Here is a 17,865-nt window from a genome sequence, read left to right as displayed (position 1 = left end):
TTTAAGAATAATTACTTTTAACCATAATGGGAGGAAGGATGTCTATCATCACATGCCTAGTGCTTCGATTCCAAATTCTCTCACGACGTCCTACACGACAAAAACAACTGTCGTTTACCACCCCCAACCCAAAACTGGAAACTCGCCGAGCCAATCAAACCTTCGTCCTCTCTTTCAGCGTATTCCACACACTCTTCTTCCTCCTGATGCTCCAATCAGCTGCAATCGTTACATAGTGTGAAATTACCCTTTTACCCCGTCATTTGAGACCCACGCCCTACGCCGCCGCCACTACTGCTGCTGCCGTTTGAATTCATGTATAACAAATTCAGAATTCTAGGGTTTCTCTGCTCTGGTCTTATTCTTGGTACTGGATAGTGGATAAATGCTAATCCCTGGAATCATAGGGTTCCAAACCCTTTTCGCTGTCTTTCTGTCGGTTATTTTCTTTTGGATACACCATAAGTGGCGCAATGCGGTGGCCAGGAAGGAGGAGATCAAGAGGCTTGTTGATATTGTATCCAAGGAGTCTACAATGGTTGAGTTTGATGCTATTTATGAATACAAGTCGTTGCCCAGGCTGCATCAATGCGCTGTGTGCTTCTGCCCCACCACTACCCGCTGCTCCCGATGTAAATCTGTCCGCTACTGGTGTGTTCTTTGCAAATTCTCACCCAACGATTTCAATTTCTTCTTCATATATATATTTTTTTCGAATTAAAAAGTTCTGTTGGTTAGTTTTAATGCCCAGCAACTAGAATCGTTAAATAATAAAGTTGAAATGGTAATGGGGATAGGCTTTGTAGATCTTATGAGAGGAATTTTTGCTATTGTACGTAGTTATTTTGTGGTTGTGATGGTCTCTTATTTTTAGTTGCCAATGTGATTTGTCTGACTTTAGCGTTTTATTTCTGATTGAGCCATTGGGAAAAGAAAAAATAATAACAATAATGATAAATGGGTGTGATAAACGTGAAGAGGAATACTTTGTTTTCAGTAGCAAGTTGCAGGGGGATATGTAAATGATGAATAGCGAATATAGCTGCTTGACAATATTAACAATTGGTGTGGGATATGTTGTAAATTTGAGCAGAAATGGTAATATTCCTTTTAGGATATTTCATTTCAATTGGTGGCAGTGTTGCTCAGTAAAGGTTGCTTAGAAGTAATTTTTGATTTGGCCCATCTTTGTCCAATGACTGTACCCTCTGTTGGTTTACAGTGGTTGCCAGTTTCCTATCTAAGATAAACGGATTGAACCTAATTGGGATTTTTAAATCCTTTTAACCAATTCAGTAATCCACTTTGCCCCCTTGTGCTCAGTTGGCTCTGTTCTTCTAACATTGTTCCACTAGTAGGCGTTATTCAAAGACCAAACTACCACTAATGTTCTCTAAGAACCATTTGGGTCTGGACTTTACTGGATTCTCTTCGAAGGTCTACATATAACCACAGTGATGATTGTGTGAATTTAGATGCTTATTTAGAATCTTGATTGCTAGTTTTTCAAAGGAACATGAGATTGGTGGTTGATTATACCTTTATGCTGTTGATAGTTAATAAATGTTAACCATGTTTCTTCAGTCAAGTTTGAATAACTTTTTCATATACACTTCCTTGAATATTTTTGCGGTTTGGCATTAACAAAGTATAGTACAAATTAACATTCTCACAGCAAAATTAAAAAAGAAAAAAAGATTTTTCAATTGAGTAGCTTAAAAAACAAATTTTGCCCCCAAACAGTAAAATACTTGCCTCTAGCAATAAGCATAGTGCACCTACTCTTCAATTACTTATTGGATTAAACCTTCATAATTTTATCAAGATTAAACAAATCAATGTATTTTCAATTTCAACAAGGATCCAGTTTATATACGGAAAATCAAATCTTTGTGATTGATTTATTACAATCTTCAAATATAAAAAACAAATCCATTGATTTGAGTGTAGGTTTATTATTTGGTGGAGAAGAATGAACATACATTAGACTTAAGTTTTTCTAATTAAAATAGATCTGAACCTTTTTCTTTTGGTGGGTTCTAGAATCTGTATAACCTTAGCCTTTTCTCCTTCTCTTCCTTCCCTCACCCCCACAAAAAATAAAAATATCTTTCTCTATGTTGCATTCACTATAATTGGTGGTGAGTCAAAAAAGTGGGCAGACTTTAGATGTGTCAGCCTGGAATGCATGCTAATCATGTCAAATGCATGTTATTCATGTGTTGATGAAAAACAATTTAGATCTGTATGATTATAACTTGTTTCTCACCACCACATGAATAACATAAATCACTCTTAAAATTTTGCTCGTCAATCTCTTGATCTTCTCATAATTATGAGATTCTTCAGTGAGACATATCTCACGCACTAAGGAAAAAGTCTCATTAATTCCAAGAAAGCTCATCTAAATTTGATTAATGTTCGATGCCAGTTTTAATCTACTTTAATATCCTTTAATCTAGATATCGGCTGTGATCATGAAGTTAAGGCATTGATGATATGTAGACCTTGGGAATTTTCTTTATTTGAAAAGGACATGTTTCAGACCCTTTTGGTTAATTATATCTACAAAAGTGATATGGAAATTTGTCCTTTTCCTTTCCATCTTTGTCGTTTGATGGGTGGATTCAGATTTCTAGTTATTTTACAGAGGGCAATACAAACATGACACCCATGTTGGTCGCCTTGGAACACATGAGACTATGTTTAAACAACTTAACCCACATATGTTATTCTTCTTTTTTTTTTCTTCTCCTCCAAATTTGGTTGGGTAGGCTAGGGTAGACTAATTCACGGGTTTACAGAAGGCATCTTGGTCTATCTCAAGATTTTCTTTCTCTATATTTAGGCCTCTACACATCTTTTGCTTAATGTTTCCAATTAGTCCTGTTAAGTGGAGCATGAACCTGGTTGTCCTTGTTTTACTTGTATGTCTGGAGTTACTTTTGGATTGTGTGAACTGCAGCATTTGAGATGAACGCCTCAGAGAGTATGGCTGCATTTTAGACTTCTGATTTTTCCTTAACTGATATGTTGAATTTTCCTTGGAGAAGCATAATTTGTCACTTTTCCTGTTGTATTGATCATTGATCAGCAATTTTTTCCCCTTGTAGTTCTGGTAAGTGTCAAATAATTCACTGGAGACAAGGTCACAAGGACGAATGTCAACCCTTAACTGCCGCCTTGCATTTGAAACAGGAAAGCGAATTTTGTGAGGGAGCTTCTTCAGAAAAACAATCTGAAATGCATGTTGCAGAAAGGGAATTATTAGCTAATGTTTCTACCAATAAAGAACTTGTTTATAGTAGCAGTACCACTGGCAGATCAGAGAGATCTTCTGATATGCCTGACACTAGGGTTAGTTCTAAGGAAATTCAAGAACCTAAATTGCCTCCTCCAAAGTCTACCAAATCCATCACTTGTGTAAATGGTGTTTCTCATCCAAGTAAATTAAATAAGATGAAACCCAGCTATAATGATGAAGTGGTTGGTAAGTCTCAGGTTCTTAATGGTAATGCCATGATTGATGAAATCTGGCCAGCAAAATTGGGCCACAAGAAGTCCAACAGAAGAGCTGCATTATCAGAAACGTTAGTTGCAGATTCTTCTAACTGTAAGAGTTCAACATCTTTAAATTCAAAATTGGATTCTGTAAGTGATGATGGGGAAGATGATTCACCAATGTGCAAGGGTAAAGATGCAAGATCTTTGTCATTTAACGCGTCAGGTGATCATTCACAAGATGCTTCTAATGGCTTGAGAAATTCTGTATGGAGAAAAGTTCAGCAGTTGAGAGCGAAGCAATCCCACAATTATGAGGTTCTTATGTATACATATGAATATGATGTACTTCAGGTTATGTATTATGATGTGCTTGTCCTGAGTGCATCAAATATTCTGTTAAGATTATTTACAATAATTATTTTCATTTTTGACAGATAATCTTTTCGTATGAACTTTTTGTGAAACTTTACTCTTGCAGTGAAGAACTAAGCCCATTTGGGCTCACGAATTGTGGGAATAGGTAAGAAGTGTAGAGTCAGATATTTATTGCTTTGAACTGGTGCTTGCCTTTCATTTTATAATGCTGGCTAAAGCCATTTAAGTCAGAGTATGATTTGATGTATCAAATAGTTATTTTAGAACCTTCAAGTTGGAGTAGTGATGCCATGATTTTTTTTCCCTTTTTGAAATTGGGTGCTGTTATTTTCTCATTTGTTTTGTAAGACAAGCTTCTCTTTGCCCTTTCACTGGTAAGAAGTGTCTTTTATCTATTGACATATTGTAAGTTTAGTAGTAACATATAACATTCTTTAAAATTTCTGCAGTTGTTATGCTAACACAGTGCTCCAATGCTTGGCATTTACTCGGCCTCTCACTTCCTACTTTATTCTCCAGCTCCACTCCAATGCGTGTAAGTTTGCCTTCTTGATTCATTTGAGAATTAATTACTGCTTTAGTACTGGGATTGTGGATTGAAAGATTCCTTGTTTTATGAGACTTGCCTTCTTTGCCAGGTCGAAAGAAGGAATGGTGTTTCGTTTGTGAATTTGAATTTTTAATACTGAAGGCAAGGGAAGGGGAGTCCCCCTTGTCACCAATTAGGATTTTATCCAAAATACAAAAAATTGGAAGTCATCTTGGTCATGGGAGAGAAGAAGATGCTCATGAATTCCTAAGGTGAAATGATCATTAACTCATTATTGCAGTCCTGGTCCATATATTCACATTAGGTATTGAACATTAAAATTCTATATTCTGTTTGACAGTTTTAGTTGCTGATGTGTCAGGTATGCTGTTGATACAATGCAGTCTATATGCCTCAAGGAAGCTGGAGCTATGGGCACATTGGCAGAAGAAACGACTGTAGTAGGACTGACATTTGGGGGTTATCTTCGATCTAAGGTTGTTTGTTTTTTATGGTAATCCAGTGTGCGCAATTACATGCTTATTTAACTGATATCCACCAACCTGATGATAATTCTACTGCTTGTAATATCATGGTTGGTATTCTCAGATAACTTGCATGAGGTGCCTTGGGAAATCTGAGAGATATGAACGGATAATGGATTTAACTGTGGAGATAGACGGTGACATTGAGACTCTTGAAGAAGCTCTTGCACAATTTACAGCAGATGAAGTGTTGGACGGAGAGAACAAGTACAATTGCAGCAGGTTGGTTCATTAGGTTTGAGTATTTGTTGCTTGAGAACTATGGAAGTGTTTGAAGGCCAATTTCATTATATCTTGTTAGCCATTAGGCTGCGTTTGATTTGGTTTGACTTTTTGTTAATTCTTTTAATCTTTCATTAATACTTTCAACAAATTTTGACTTTGCTTGAAAGCAAATGTAAGAAAGTAAAATTGGCACATAGAGAATTCCCATTCATATGAGAAAAGAAAGAAGTGATATATATACATAAAGCAAGTGAACCATAGGAAATCTTAGACAAATTGAGGTTGTAGTCACACAAATTGATTCTCCATCTTATTGTTGTTATTCTTATTATTGTTGCTATTGTTATTATCTACTCAGGTGTAGATCCTATGTGAAAGCTAAAAAGAAATTGACAGTATTAGAGGCACCCAATATCCTTACAATTGTGTTAAAGCGATTCCAGGTAATTCTTTGATGCCAATTCATCTGCATGACTGATAATTCCTTGAGAGAAGGTTACACTTATTTTCTTCATATGATTTTAAAATAGTACATGTTCTATATTCTTCGTGTACAGTCTGGTAACTTTGGGAAGCTGAACAAGTCAGTTCGGTTTCCTGAGGTCCTTAACCTGGCTCCATACATGCGTGGAAAAAGCGATAAATCTCCTCAGTACAGTCTTTATGCAGTGGTTGTTCACAGGGATAGGATGAATGATACATCTACTGGTCATTATGTCTGTTACATAAAGACTTCCCATGGTGAATGGTTTGGGATTAATGACAGTGAGGTATGCGACTTATGTATCTATCTTGTGTGCATAAAATTGCTATTTGAATTGGAGCATCTGCTTTTCCTCCAAATTATCATATATCTGATTGGTCGAACCTGAAATTCTGTAGGTAATGCCTGTAGAATTGGAGAGAGTCTTATTGGAAGAGGCATATATGCTCCTTTATGCTAGGTAAAATGTCTGGAATCTGGATTTGATCCATATGTGATATATGTGTCTGGTTTCATTTTGATTCTCTTCTTTTTAGGCACTTTCCTAGAGGCCCGGCTGTACTGACTTTAGAGACTCATGGTTTGAAGTCTAAGAAAAGGAACTTGGAAGCTGTTCCTTCCCGCCTCAGTACTTCAAAGGTGAGGTCTAACTCCCAGTGTGCAAGCACTGATCCATCAAAGGCACAACAGAAGCATGGCAAATACCCATACTGGACAACTCCAGATGATTTCACCGGCTATAGGTTGCGTGATCTAGATGATTGGAGATTCCAGCCTGTGGATTCGTCTAGTGAGAGTTCTTCACTTTTCAGCTGGTCTGACGCGAGTTCTTGCAGCACTGCGAGTACCAAGGACTCGGTGAAGAGTGAAGACTTCTCTGATTTCCTATTTGGGGAAGTGGGACCTGGTTGGTACGGCCGCCCTGGGATTGCAGGGGATACAGTTGCTCCTTCCTTGTACAGGAATGTTGATGCAGACTTGCATGGGAGAAGTTAGAGTTGAAGACGAGCACACAAAGATGACTGGGAATGGGATGTGGGAGGGCGTTCTAATCCTGCATTCTTGTACACTGATACAAGTTAAAAAGTAAGAAAAAGATTGTTGGAAGTTGACAGTTGATACTTCAGTTTTGGTAGTTTGTAACAGTAGGTAAGCTGACTTGGAACAATAGTGTAGGCCGCTAACCCCTCTCCATATGAGATATGGTGGTGTAGAATTAGGAGGAGCATTGTGGGAATATATCAACTCAAACATTTTGTTGAGGTTTGGGTTGAGATGAATTTAAGCTTCTAGATTGTTTATCTATGTGGAATATATAAAATAATTCTTTTTTCTGTCTTTTCCATTCTACTTTTCAAAGGAAAAAAATATTGGGAAAAAATGGTTATAAATTTCTTATTTAATTTTATAAATTATTTATTCTAAATTAACTCAAAATATATAATATTCTAACTCATTAGATAATTTTAGCATTTAATACTTACACGAGTTAATTACCTGCTTTAAACTTAAAACACAATATTGCATTACGTGAGCTCAATAACGAATTATTTTCAAATATCAATTTATATCTTTTTTAAAATTAGATTTTTTTTTATATGGTCTTTGAGAAAAAAAAAAAAAAAAAGGAAGTTAGTGTCAATGATGACAAAAATTATTGTACTGAGCTAGTTTACATTTACTAAAATATTTATTATAATAAAATATAAAATATTTTGCAAAAAACTCTCGATATTGTACTTTTTCTTAATATTTTTTGTTAGTATGTATTGAAAATTTTATTAAATAAATATTTTTTAATTCAAATTAAATTTGTCCATAAATTATATTAAAACAATAAGTTCAGAAATTATGTAGGCCATGTAGAAAAAATATGTATAAAATCTACTTTAGTTTATTAAAAATGTTGATATAAATTTATAGTATTGAAATTATGAAGTTTATGAGAATTTACTAATAATAGTTTTATTAAAATAAAATAAGCAATTTTGTTGAATTTTAGTGAATGTGTAAAAATAAGAGTAAATTGTAACTTTTTAGTTTAATGAAATATTTATTTAATTTTTATATTTTTAAAAATTTATAATTTAATTTTTAATTATTAAAAAAATATAATTTAATCCCTACAATTAAAATTAAAGTTAACTTGCAATTAAATTTTATAAAATAGATCACAATATTTTTAAAGAGGAAACAATTCAATAAGCTTTCTTACTGTGGACCATTCCTTCGTCATAGTCGAATTGTTGCCAATCTAAATATCGACAGAGCGCCCCCGTCGGTAGCTCATTCCTCGATATTCCTTTCATCATAGTCGCATTGCCGCCAATCCAAACACCCGAGGGAGATGCAGCACTTGCGTCCCATCAGTGACTCATTTCAATTTATGCGATCGTCAGAATTATGAAAAAGTAAATAGAAATTCATTTCGATTAGTTCTGCTGATGAGAATAATTATTTTAGTGTTTATCTTGCACCGATGTTTGATTAGGCCATGTCGTCGATTATCATGCTATGACGACGCATATCGATGTGATTTACTATCAGAATTGGACATTAATTGAATCACACTATCGGTGTTTATTATGAAATTAATTTTATAATATTTCTCTGATTTTTTCTATGCAGATGGTAGGACTATAAATATTTTAGTTCTATGAAAAATTAATAGCAAGTTAATTTTAATTTTAATTATAAAAATTAAATTATAATTTTTTTAAATGGAAAGAATTAAATTATATATTTTTAAAAATATTAAAACTAAAATATATATTTTATTAAATTAGAGAGATTAAATTATAATTTACTCAAATTATGCCAGCTAGACGGGATGATGCGGCTCATAATGAAACGATGTCGTTATAGAGACCAAGCGCTAATAGCAAGGCCTGTTTTCGCTTCGAAAATGGTGGGCTAACGCCTAACAGGAAGAAACTAATCAAAATCCAAATGCCTGTGGCAATAACAATTTCTAGTCACCACCTCCACTGCCACAAGCTAACCCATCATCTCTCTGCCTCACTGGTCGCTATCAAGAGAACCATGGTCACCGCCACCAGCAGCAGCAGCAGTAATTCAGGTGCCTACACCGCAATCAAAGAGACTGTCACTTTCGAAAGAGAAATCAAAAAGAGCAAATTCATCGCCATTGCTGGCCCCATTTCCGACGAACAATCCGCTTTCTCCTTCCTTTCTCAGGTATTTCATCCTCATATTCAATTCTAAACGGCGGCTTTCTATGAAAAAAAAGAGACCTGACTATTTATTAATTTGTTTTTGTAGGTTAGGGATCCGCGCGCCACCCATAATTGCTGGGCTTATAAGGTGTTTGAATTTTTTCCCCAACTCCAAGAGTTGATCTCTCTCTCTCTCTAAAATTTAATTTCAAATGGCAGCGTCGTCCTCCATTTTCTGGTTTTGTAGGCATTTTGATGATATTGTATTTGTCTGATAGGTTGGAGATCAATTTCGGTCTAATGATGATGGGGAACCATCAGGCACGGCGGGAAAACCAATTCAATCTGCTATTGATTCTTCTGGAATTGATAGAGTGATGGTCGTGGTGATCAGGTAATACCTCTTGTATCATTTTAGGATTTATTTGTGAGATTTGGTATGGAAAGCTTGCATTTTGTAGTAATTCCTATTGTTTTTCTGGAATTGAATTTTTGCAGGTATTTTGGAGGTATTAAATTAGGCACCGGAGGACTGGTCAGGGCTTATGGAGGAGTTGCATCAGAATGCTTGAGAAATGCCTCAACTTGTCTTGTAAAATCCAAGGTAATTTCATACTTGAACACTATCTTGAAGATTCACTTTGTTTGAAAGTTGGTCGAGATGATCTCATAATCTTTATATTGGAAGTTATTGTATTGGATATTATTTTGCAGGTCCCAATGGGCGTGGAAGTTCCCTTCAGTCTTATAGGAGTTTTGCATCATCAGGTAGCATGATATGATAGTTATAATGTCATTTTATTTTATTTTATTTTTGTACACAGCAGAACTGATGCTACCAGTTAGAAAAAGAAAGCAGGAATTCGTTTGAAGTGATGCATAACTAGTGGTTTTATCAGCGTGTCAATGGTACTGTTACACCTCCAGTAAGCAGATCACTTGGTCTGCTCCAACTTTGCTAAAAGAAACTTTTTCAGTCTATAAACTATTATTGGCTGACATTTTGCTTCTTGCTGTTTTCTATCACGTCACCAACCTGGTCTAAATTGACAACTGAAGGAAGCAGTGTGGTTTTTTAAAAAATTCAATAGTTGAATTTATCAGTGGAAACTTCTTATGCCAGCAGGTTCATCGGAGGCTTTACAACTTTTTGTAAAATTAGAACCTGAGAATAAGTTGCATCATTTCTTCATCTCTGAATACCAGTTTTTTGCACATTGTTGTTGTTGGACTTATTCTCTTCCCCCTTTTCTTTGCTTTTCGTTTTTCATTTTTCCGAATGAAAAGGGTACCTTTGATGTTCGGCAAAGTGAATTTATTTTTGCCACTGTACCTGTGTTCTTATCTACTGCTTGGTTGATACAGTTACAATCCTTTCAAGTTGAGAACATCAGGCAAGATTATGAGACTGGTAAAGATGGCATCGCCATGATTTCTTTCAAAGTTGATTTTGACCAGGTTGAGAAATTGGAGGATGCTATCAAAGCTAATTGTAGTCGAGAACTAGTATTTTATAAGAGGTGATATCTTCACACGGTACAACTTTGATGAATGTATGATGCCATCATGCATTCAACTGTATCAGGAGTGCCTTGTGTATTCTTCTTATCCTTCTCTGTAATCAGTCATGTGCAATGTATAGGACAAGTTTAGATACAAGTCCACAATAGATATCTGTTCCGGGTAATTTTTTTGTACACTTACTCACAGTTAACCTAATATTCAAGGGCATATATTTCAGTTTAAGTTATTTATGCCATTACTTATTTGGTGAACTTTGTTATTAGTTGGGTTATAAGACTCACTAAACCACAAGTTTTTAGTTTGCTTTTAGAATCTCTTTGAACTGGACCATGCACAACCCTATTTACAAGCATAACTGGGTTGCAATTCTTTTAGTTGTGAATATATGTGTGTGAATCCATTTTGCAGTATTGGATAGAAAATGAAAGGTGGAAACTCTTCCGGGCTTGCTTATTCCCAGACTGTCGGGCTAAAGCAAACTAGTGCCCTCCAAGTATACACATCTTAACCCTGAGATAGATATTCGAAATCTTTCCAGAAGAGATTCCAGGTGGAGAAACCCTTGCTTTTCATATATGCTTACAGATAGATGGCAAGTATTACTGAAACTCTAATTCATTTTGGGATTCACGATTTTGATGGAAAATTATGTTAATCCCTACTCCTTTTTTATTAGTATTTTGCATTTAACGATTCACACGAGTGCCAATGTGGGTATCACAAAATTCTGGATGTCCTGACTGGCATTCTTCAGGAACTCAACTGCAGCAGCATACTCTATGGATGATCTTTCGAAAGCCTTACAACGTTGCAGTGATGGCAAGAACAGCCAAAAACCGGTAACTATCACGAATCCTATAGTCAAAGGTCCTGAGATTTGCCGTGGCAACTGCCAACTTCGTGCAAATGCCTTCTTCAAAGCAACCTCAATCGCCAGGCACACTCCATGAAGGAGAAAGAAGCATGTAAGCTCCCATGTGGGCTTCTCACGCCCAAGGTAGTAGAATATGAGCTCATGCATGAGACCTGACACAATAAATGTCCCCAAGACTGCCGGAATTGGGGCCCAGTATCTGCCCATAAGACACGTGGCAATATTGCGGGTGGGTTCATAGATGGTGGGTCGAAGAATACCGCAAACAGTAAGGTTCCATCTTCTGCCCCAGAAGTCTTGCAAGGAGGATGAGAAGTATGGCTCATTGAACTGTGGCTCCAGCTCTAGCCCTAGTAAGACTAGAGCCAGAGTTCCCATTATGGCTAGAAGCAGTTCAAGGGATAAGTACACTTGGAGACAATATAAAAAAGGTACAGTCTTTGGGTTGATGTGGTCTTCATATCTATAAACATGGATCAAAAGAGCCAGAAGAAGAGATTTTATGGTGTAATTTAGAGAAGATTTTTCACCATCTTGAAACATCTTAGCTGATTTTGGAAATGAAATTTGCTGGAGCTTGATAGGTAGGCAAGCTACAGCAACAAAGTGTGCAAGAGACAATGATGAAGACAAAGGGCCCTTGCCAAAAGCAAAGAGCAATAGCTTGAAATTAGCGAGCCATGCAATGAAAAAAGCTGTTGGACCTCCAAGATGCATAGTGGAAAGATGGAGAGGAAGATAAAGAAAGAGGGAGATTACTGGGAGTAAACAAAAGAATCTGCTAGTCCCTTTTGGAATTCTCTGACCCAGACCATAACAATAATACAGAGAGATTAAAACTGTAAGCCAAGTCTTGATGAAGTTGCTAATCTCATTCTCCATTTTTTCTTTCTCTGATATATCTTAATTTGTTTTCTCTTGGCTTTTGATGAGATATATATAATGCACCCTTTGAAGAGTTGCAAATAGAGTTCGACAAATTCAAGAAAATAATCTTGGATTCTTTATATGTCGATGAAAATGAGTAATTGGTTAAACAAATTAAAGAACCCGCCGAATGGTAGCACAACTTTTTTTTCTTCAGCAGAAGAAATCCTCACCATAAATCATACAAATAGGATGAAAAAACTCATTTGATTCTCGGATATGTGGCGACAGTTATGAACCTTGATGTAAATCGTAAAACAAAATTAGAAAAATACCTCGGTAAATTTAAAAAAAAGAATTAATAATTCTTTTTTTTTACAAAAATATGTGGGCTATAAAGCGGGTCTCTCACTATCAGTCTCTCGTTTTCTTATTTGTACATGTAGGTCGAAAGCTGTAGAAAACAATGTATGTGGATTAAAATAATTTAATAACTATGTCTAATCTGCACTGGAAATTCAGAAACAGGATCCTGGGATAGTTGTTTGTTTAAAAAAATTACAAGGAATCTGTGCCTTCTATATAGTTTTGTCCTAGATTACTTTAGTTGAGGTGGACAACTCTGGATTTTGTCTAATTATCCCGAAATTGGAACCTTGAGTTTTGGTGTGATGGTGACTTCCACTTCAATTTCATCCCACAAGCGTCTTATAGGATCTCCATACTTTCAAACTCTTTTGCTATTGAGATTCTGAATTTTGGTTGGATAAGATTGAGTCCAAGTTTTTTCTTTTCAAAAGAAAAAAATTATTAAGCCCTATTTTACGAGATTAACGGCATTTGAGTCATGAATATTCAATTATATTTATTAGACTTGTGATTCTGGTGGGATATCCAGCTAGGATAAATACGTTATTATCGTGTTATTCTAAAATTAACTTGAGTTCTTAATTAGATTAAAATTAAAAGATTTAACACCATAAATTAAAAATATTATGAAAATATTATTTATCTTTGCCAATTATGAAAAGGATTTCTTGATATTAAAAAAAAAAATCGATACCAAGTTGAAGTTGTAATAGAAGTAATTAATCAGTTAAGAAAATCTCAAGATTGACCCATAAGTCACTTGTTCATATTTTACTTTTATAAGGATGTTAAGAAATTTTAGGAGAATAACTCAATATCTAAAACATGATAAAATCTAGATTTAATTTATTAGATATAGTTGTTAAGATTTATATTTTATTAAGATTTTCTATTATGTTTTCTTTATTTATATTCATCCTTCAATGAACAACATAAAAAAATTATAAACAGGCATTGGCAATGGCGGTCTTAAGTAGTGCAGGCGTTGATGGCAGTGGAGGGAATGTGAGCCGTTGAACTGTAGGCCATGTACAGCAACAGTTGCACATACAACAGTTATATTATAAATGTTTTTTTTCTTTTTATTAATGGGGCTTGTTATTTAGCATTCTAGGCTCTATAACAGCATCCAAAGCCGTCCTTAGTATCTCCATTTGTTGATTGCCATTGAGTCCTTGCACCCACAGAACACACTCAGCCCACCCGCACATTGTAGCTATCTCTGCTCTCACCAGCTTCCCTTTCACTGACCTCACAGCTCTTGCAATCTCTGACATTAGCTTCTTTTTATCCTCGCAGCTGAACATTACCTTCACAAGCTTTTCTCCTTGCCACTTGCTTTGCTCTACTCTCAACATGTCTGCTCCATCAGAAAATACACAATCCAAACTGCCAATACCATATATTTTTTTCAATTCTGATACAGTGTTCTCCAGCTCTTTCACTCGCTGGATTGTCTCTGCAAGCACCGATGCTTTGTTCCTCTGTGATTTAGAACAATTGTGTTACCATAACAGCAGGCATTCATGCTAACCAAATCTAGAAAAAAAATGGATTGTTTGTTGATTATCCTCCAAGTGAAGTGCTTTACGTACTTTTATTAAATTTGGAAGGACAGTTCGCAGATTGGCATACTGATCATTGATTCGAATTCGTCGTTTCCTCTCAGCTTCCTTGTGTTTCTGAGCAGATATTACTTTGGTATCTTCCTTGGACTTGGATGTGGCTAATAACTTTTTATAGCTTAGTACATCCATGAAGTTTGCTGCTGAATGAAAGTTATATTTCTTTGAACATGTTCCAGAATCATAGAGTCTTGACATCGGTTGCATATCATGCATCTGTGGAACAAAGAAGCAAACTATTTTAAGCAGAGTAAAGATATCATTTGCAGAAACATAGAAAGACAGATACCTCTTGCCAAAAAACCATGGAGATAATGCAAATTTGACCCCCTGAGAATGCTGTTCCAATAGAAAGATGTGATGAAATGGTACCTGTTGCTGTAAATTATAGGGGAAACACAACTCTGCCACTCACAGGAAGTTTTCTCTTCATTAAAAAGATAGAGGTGATTAAATGGTAATTAATGTGGAATAATTACAAGGCTTAAGCAAATTAAAGTGAGGAGGATTACAAATCAAATTTAGTAAATAACACAATCTCCAAATCAGATCCTGCATAAATAATATCTTCACCAAGATCTTGTTATCTGAATGAATTATCAACGTTTTCTTGTATCCCCTTTATGTAGCATCCTATGTCTGTGAAGGTCTAAGGCTTATTTCTAACAAGTATCATCAACAAAATTTCATTCTGAAAAATATGTCAGGAAAATATTCTTTACAATGCGTTCAGCTTTATATCACAAAGCACAGAACAATTGGCCAGTAGATGAAAAATACACAGAAAACATTCCCACATTTGACAGTAAGCTTAAGTTAACAGGAGGCTTTAGTGTATGGAACAAGCACTCGAGCACTCTTGGATCAAAGCCTGGCCTAGTCAATCACCATTTCTCATACAAGACAAAGAACACTACATGGAAATAAATAGTTGAGAGCTTAGCATGTTCATTCCAACGGCTGCAAATTTTCAATTGCGCTCTAGAGCTTTCTGGCCAACATTACTTCTAAATAAGATACATGAGTGAAACAGAGAATTCTGCAACCTAAAGAATTGAAAAACATACAGCTTCTACTAGCATCTCGCGCCTTTGCTACTTGATTAAATTGCAGTCACCTATGGTTGTCATAATTTATAATATACATCTTTAAGATCATAATTCTAGAAAAGCAAGTGCCAAAAAAGAAATATCCACTTCATCATCATTGCCATTCATAATAGAAACAAATCATAACACTAGAGATGCAGACATTATCATTGGAAAAGAAGCAGATATCATACATCTATGGCGAACTGAATTATCCAACTACTTTTCATATAAAACTTTCAGGATATGAACTTAATCGAGAACCCAAATAGTTATACTCAATCATCCAATTCCATAGATCTTTTTCTTTTTCTCTTGAGATGTCAATGACTGAAAATTTTAGTCAAAGAACAAAAGTAAGAATTTTCCTCTACTTCTTTGTTATGTATAAAAGTTAAAAAGCAGAAAGGTCAATAACTATTGCATAACTTGTCTCTTTCCGACCAAATCACGTTATGGAGAAATAAAGATAGCCCTGATTTTATAATTGATTTCTCTTTCCAACTATGAAAATATTCAGCCAATTTTTCCAAACTTCATAGCTCCATTGTTGTTTCATACATATGCTGTAACTGTATAGACAAAAGTTGATTTTCCTAACAACTCCACAGAGATTATCTTTGCTGTTTCCGCCATCAAGATGCATTAATCACAACCAACAAAGAAATCCTTCTCTCCCAGAAACAACTCCAAGTCATCGAAGGAATCAAAATATCCCTCCCCAAATATATTTTTGTCTCCACTTTCTGTCCGATTTTCTCCGGCCCCTTCTCCAAATTCAGCGCCCCTATCCTCTCGTCGTGTTTCCAGATTCCCTTTTGATTTCAGATTCATATTTTTCTTCCCCGTTCCCAAGAGCTTCTTCGTGTTCCTTGCCACCGTCTTCACTCTCATCACCCTCATCCCATCTTTCTTTATCTCAGTTCTCCTACTCCCCCGCATCACAGATCCTGCTTCACCAGCTCTCACACTCCCATGGACGCTCTCAAGCCCGTTCTTCACCATCTCTCCTAAGCCCACACCTTTAGTTTCCCCATTCTTCACCATCTCTCCTGCTCCCACCTCTTGATTGTCAAAATCACCATCACTATCGTCAGAAATTTCCACCACATCCTCTGTAACTTTTTTTAATCCCTCACCATCTTCTTTCTTCTCACCCAAGCAAGATTCACCGTCACCACTTTCCCCTTTCTTGCCACCCAAGCAACTTTCAAAATCGTACCTTAACGGGAAACAGCCAACCCCACAATAATATTGCTCCTTCCCTTCCACCACCATACCCACCGGTGGCGGTGGCACTGCGACCCCATGAAAGGGTCTCCTACAGTTTTGACACCTCAAACAACACTCCTCATAAACCCCATCATACTCATACAAGTAGTAACAGTACGGACACACAGTCCAAAAACTCTTTTTCCCATTCATCTGTGGTTTATCTCTAGTGTTTTTCAGCCCGTTGTGATCATGGGTTTTCTCATGTGAGTCCAAAAACACAGATGTTGATGAAAACAACTTCGCTTTCGCATACATCTTGCAGTAAAGGAGCTGCCTTTATGGCGTTTCCTGAACGGAAACACAATGGGGGATCTGGAAATTGTATATGGGCCGGATTCTAGCAGAGAGAACTCAACAGGCGAAGACCGTTACTGTTGTGAGGTTTTGAGCAGGGTGGAATAAGAAAAGTTGATAAAACCAGGCAGTACTCAAATACAAGAAGAGAATTTATTTTTTAGGGTTTTGTTTTTTCTTTTTTTTTTTCTAATAAAAATTTCCTATTTTAAAACATATTAAAAATAAACCACTAAAAATTTTAAACACATAAAGCAAATACAGCTAAAATAATTCATAATATAACTCTTTCCAAAAATTTTACAAAAGAAAAATACTCCAGCATTTACCTATAAAAAAAGTTAAAATATTTATCAATATATTTATATTTGGGAAGAGAAAATACATATTTAATAAATTTAAATTTAATAAAGCTATATTAAGCAAATAATAATTTAACTAAGTTGTATTTTGAAAAAATATATATATAAAAATTTAATTTACTATATTTAAATATATTAAATTTTTATTTAATTAAATTAATAATAAAATCATTTTATATACTTAACTGATGGTAAGTTTATTTAAATAAATTTAAGAGGTATTAAGTTATACCATTTTAATTTTTAATCTCTATTTTTTAAAAAAAATCAATTTTTAATCTATATGTACATATATTAAGGAGAGTCTTTCTTATATGAGCTCTCTTAATTTAGTATTAGATTTTTTTTATTTTTTCTAAATTTTTAAATTTCATATTTTTTTCATTTTAATAAAAATATAATATATACATACTCTTCAATTTTTTAAGAAAATATATTGGATTCTTTAATTTTTGTTTTAATTTTACAAATTTTGAATTTTGACATTATTTTTCTTCATTTTGATTGAATCAATAGAAATTTTTATGTCTAAAAAATTAATTTTGTTTTAAATTTCAGCTACTCAAATCTTATCTCACAATCTATATTCTTCCTACTGCATTTATTACAAATTTTGAAATTTACAATTTTATGAATTATGATTCTCTCCTTATCAATTATCTTATGTATTGTATATTTCTAACATTAATCTTTTTTTTTTTAATTTCTGTTGCACAAAAGAAAATTGTTAATTGCTCTAAGATCTCTAT

The 17,865-nt window shown here is 35.0% G+C and overlaps 5 protein-coding genes across 7 annotated transcripts; 2 read left to right on the top strand and 3 right to left on the bottom strand.

The window, feature by feature from the left end:
- The first annotated feature begins 29 nt into the window (after positions 1-29).
- Positions 30-7,007, top strand: LOC110628304 (ubiquitin carboxyl-terminal hydrolase 17). Of its 2 annotated transcripts, XM_021774911.2 has the most exons (12): positions 30-651; positions 3,114-3,118; positions 3,199-3,819; positions 3,939-4,024; positions 4,329-4,414; positions 4,518-4,680; positions 4,791-4,905; positions 5,018-5,175; positions 5,537-5,621; positions 5,736-5,948; positions 6,061-6,122; positions 6,199-7,007. In XM_021774911.2, exons 1-12 carry the CDS (start codon positions 474-476, stop codon positions 6,656-6,658), a joined length of 2,232 nt encoding a protein of 743 aa, XP_021630603.1. In that variant the 5' UTR covers positions 30-473; the 3' UTR covers positions 6,659-7,007. The 2 variants fall into 2 exon arrangements, with proteins under 2 accessions (XP_021630603.1, XP_021630602.1); XM_021774910.2 differs by having other exon boundaries at positions 31-651; positions 3,114-3,819.
- A 1,550-nt stretch (positions 7,008-8,557) lies between these two features.
- LOC110628540 (IMPACT family member in pol 5'region) lies at positions 8,558-10,895 on the top strand. Of its 2 annotated transcripts, none has more exons than XM_043949062.1 (6): positions 8,558-8,860; positions 8,945-8,986; positions 9,117-9,232; positions 9,337-9,442; positions 9,553-9,606; positions 10,771-10,895. In XM_043949062.1, the coding sequence occupies exons 1-6, from the start codon at positions 8,612-8,614 to the stop codon at positions 10,843-10,845; spliced, it is 642 nt and encodes a 213-aa protein (XP_043804997.1). In that variant the 5' UTR covers positions 8,558-8,611; the 3' UTR covers positions 10,846-10,895. The 2 variants fall into 2 exon arrangements, with proteins under 2 accessions (XP_043804997.1, XP_021630951.1); XM_021775259.2 differs by lacking the exon at positions 10,771-10,895 and adding an exon at positions 10,204-10,584 and having other exon boundaries at positions 8,560-8,860.
- A 161-nt stretch (positions 10,896-11,056) lies between these two features.
- On the bottom strand, positions 11,057-12,247 carry LOC110628539 (probable long-chain-alcohol O-fatty-acyltransferase 5). Its single transcript, XM_021775257.2, has one exon. The coding sequence runs from the start codon at positions 12,116-12,118 to the stop codon at positions 11,057-11,059; it is 1,062 nt and encodes a 353-aa protein (XP_021630949.1). The 5' UTR covers positions 12,119-12,247.
- Positions 12,248-13,441: 1,194 nt separating this feature from the next.
- On the bottom strand, positions 13,442-14,469 carry LOC110628812 (transcription factor bHLH131). The gene is made up of 3 exons (XM_021775622.2): positions 14,387-14,469; positions 14,068-14,313; positions 13,442-13,956 (listed from the first exon to the last, which is right to left on the bottom strand). The coding sequence occupies exons 1-3, from the start codon at positions 14,402-14,404 to the stop codon at positions 13,558-13,560; spliced, it is 663 nt and encodes a 220-aa protein (XP_021631314.1). The 5' UTR covers positions 14,405-14,469; the 3' UTR covers positions 13,442-13,557.
- Positions 14,470-14,663: 194 nt separating this feature from the next.
- Positions 14,664-16,871, bottom strand: LOC110628811. Its single transcript, XM_021775620.2, has one exon. The coding sequence runs from the start codon at positions 16,713-16,715 to the stop codon at positions 15,831-15,833; it is 885 nt and encodes a 294-aa protein (XP_021631312.1). The 5' UTR covers positions 16,716-16,871; the 3' UTR covers positions 14,664-15,830.
- Positions 16,872-17,865: the final 994 nt, after the last annotated feature.

This window comes from Manihot esculenta, chromosome 12, assembly GCF_001659605.2.
Source record: "Manihot esculenta cultivar AM560-2 chromosome 12, M.esculenta_v8, whole genome shotgun sequence".
NCBI classification, from domain to species: domain Eukaryota; kingdom Viridiplantae; phylum Streptophyta; class Magnoliopsida; order Malpighiales; family Euphorbiaceae; genus Manihot; species Manihot esculenta.
Note: the sequence above shows the minus strand (reverse complement) of the source record. Positions and strands in the feature narration are given on the sequence as shown.

Excerpts from the sequence above, each read along its gene's own strand:
- LOC110628304 (XM_021774910.2), top strand. The coding sequence starts at position 386 with ATGCTAATCCCTGGAATCATAGGGTTCCAAACCCTTTTCGCTGTCTTT. Across the intron at positions 652-3,113 it reads TGTAAATCTGTCCGCTACTG|TTCTGGTAAGTGTCAAATAA; the intron begins GTGTGTTCTTTG and ends TTCCCCTTGTAG. Across the intron at positions 4,025-4,328 it reads CTCACGAATTGTGGGAATAG|TTGTTATGCTAACACAGTGC; the intron begins GTAAGAAGTGTA and ends AAATTTCTGCAG.
- LOC110628540 (XM_021775259.2), top strand. The coding sequence starts at position 8,612 with ATGCCTGTGGCAATAACAATTTCTAGTCACCACCTCCACTGCCACAAG. Across the intron at positions 8,861-8,944 it reads CTTTCTCCTTCCTTTCTCAG|GTTAGGGATCCGCGCGCCAC; the intron begins GTATTTCATCCT and ends TTGTTTTTGTAG. Across the intron at positions 8,987-9,116 it reads ATAATTGCTGGGCTTATAAG|GTTGGAGATCAATTTCGGTC; the intron begins GTGTTTGAATTT and ends TTTGTCTGATAG.
- LOC110628539 (XM_021775257.2), bottom strand. The coding sequence starts at position 12,118 with ATGGAGAATGAGATTAGCAACTTCATCAAGACTTGGCTTACAGTTTTA.
- LOC110628812 (XM_021775622.2), bottom strand. Across the intron at positions 13,957-14,067 it reads TCCTTCCAAATTTAATAAAA|AGGAACAAAGCATCGGTGCT; the intron begins GTACGTAAAGCA and ends TCTAAATCACAG.
- LOC110628811 (XM_021775620.2), bottom strand. The coding sequence starts at position 16,715 with ATGTATGCGAAAGCGAAGTTGTTTTCATCAACATCTGTGTTTTTGGAC.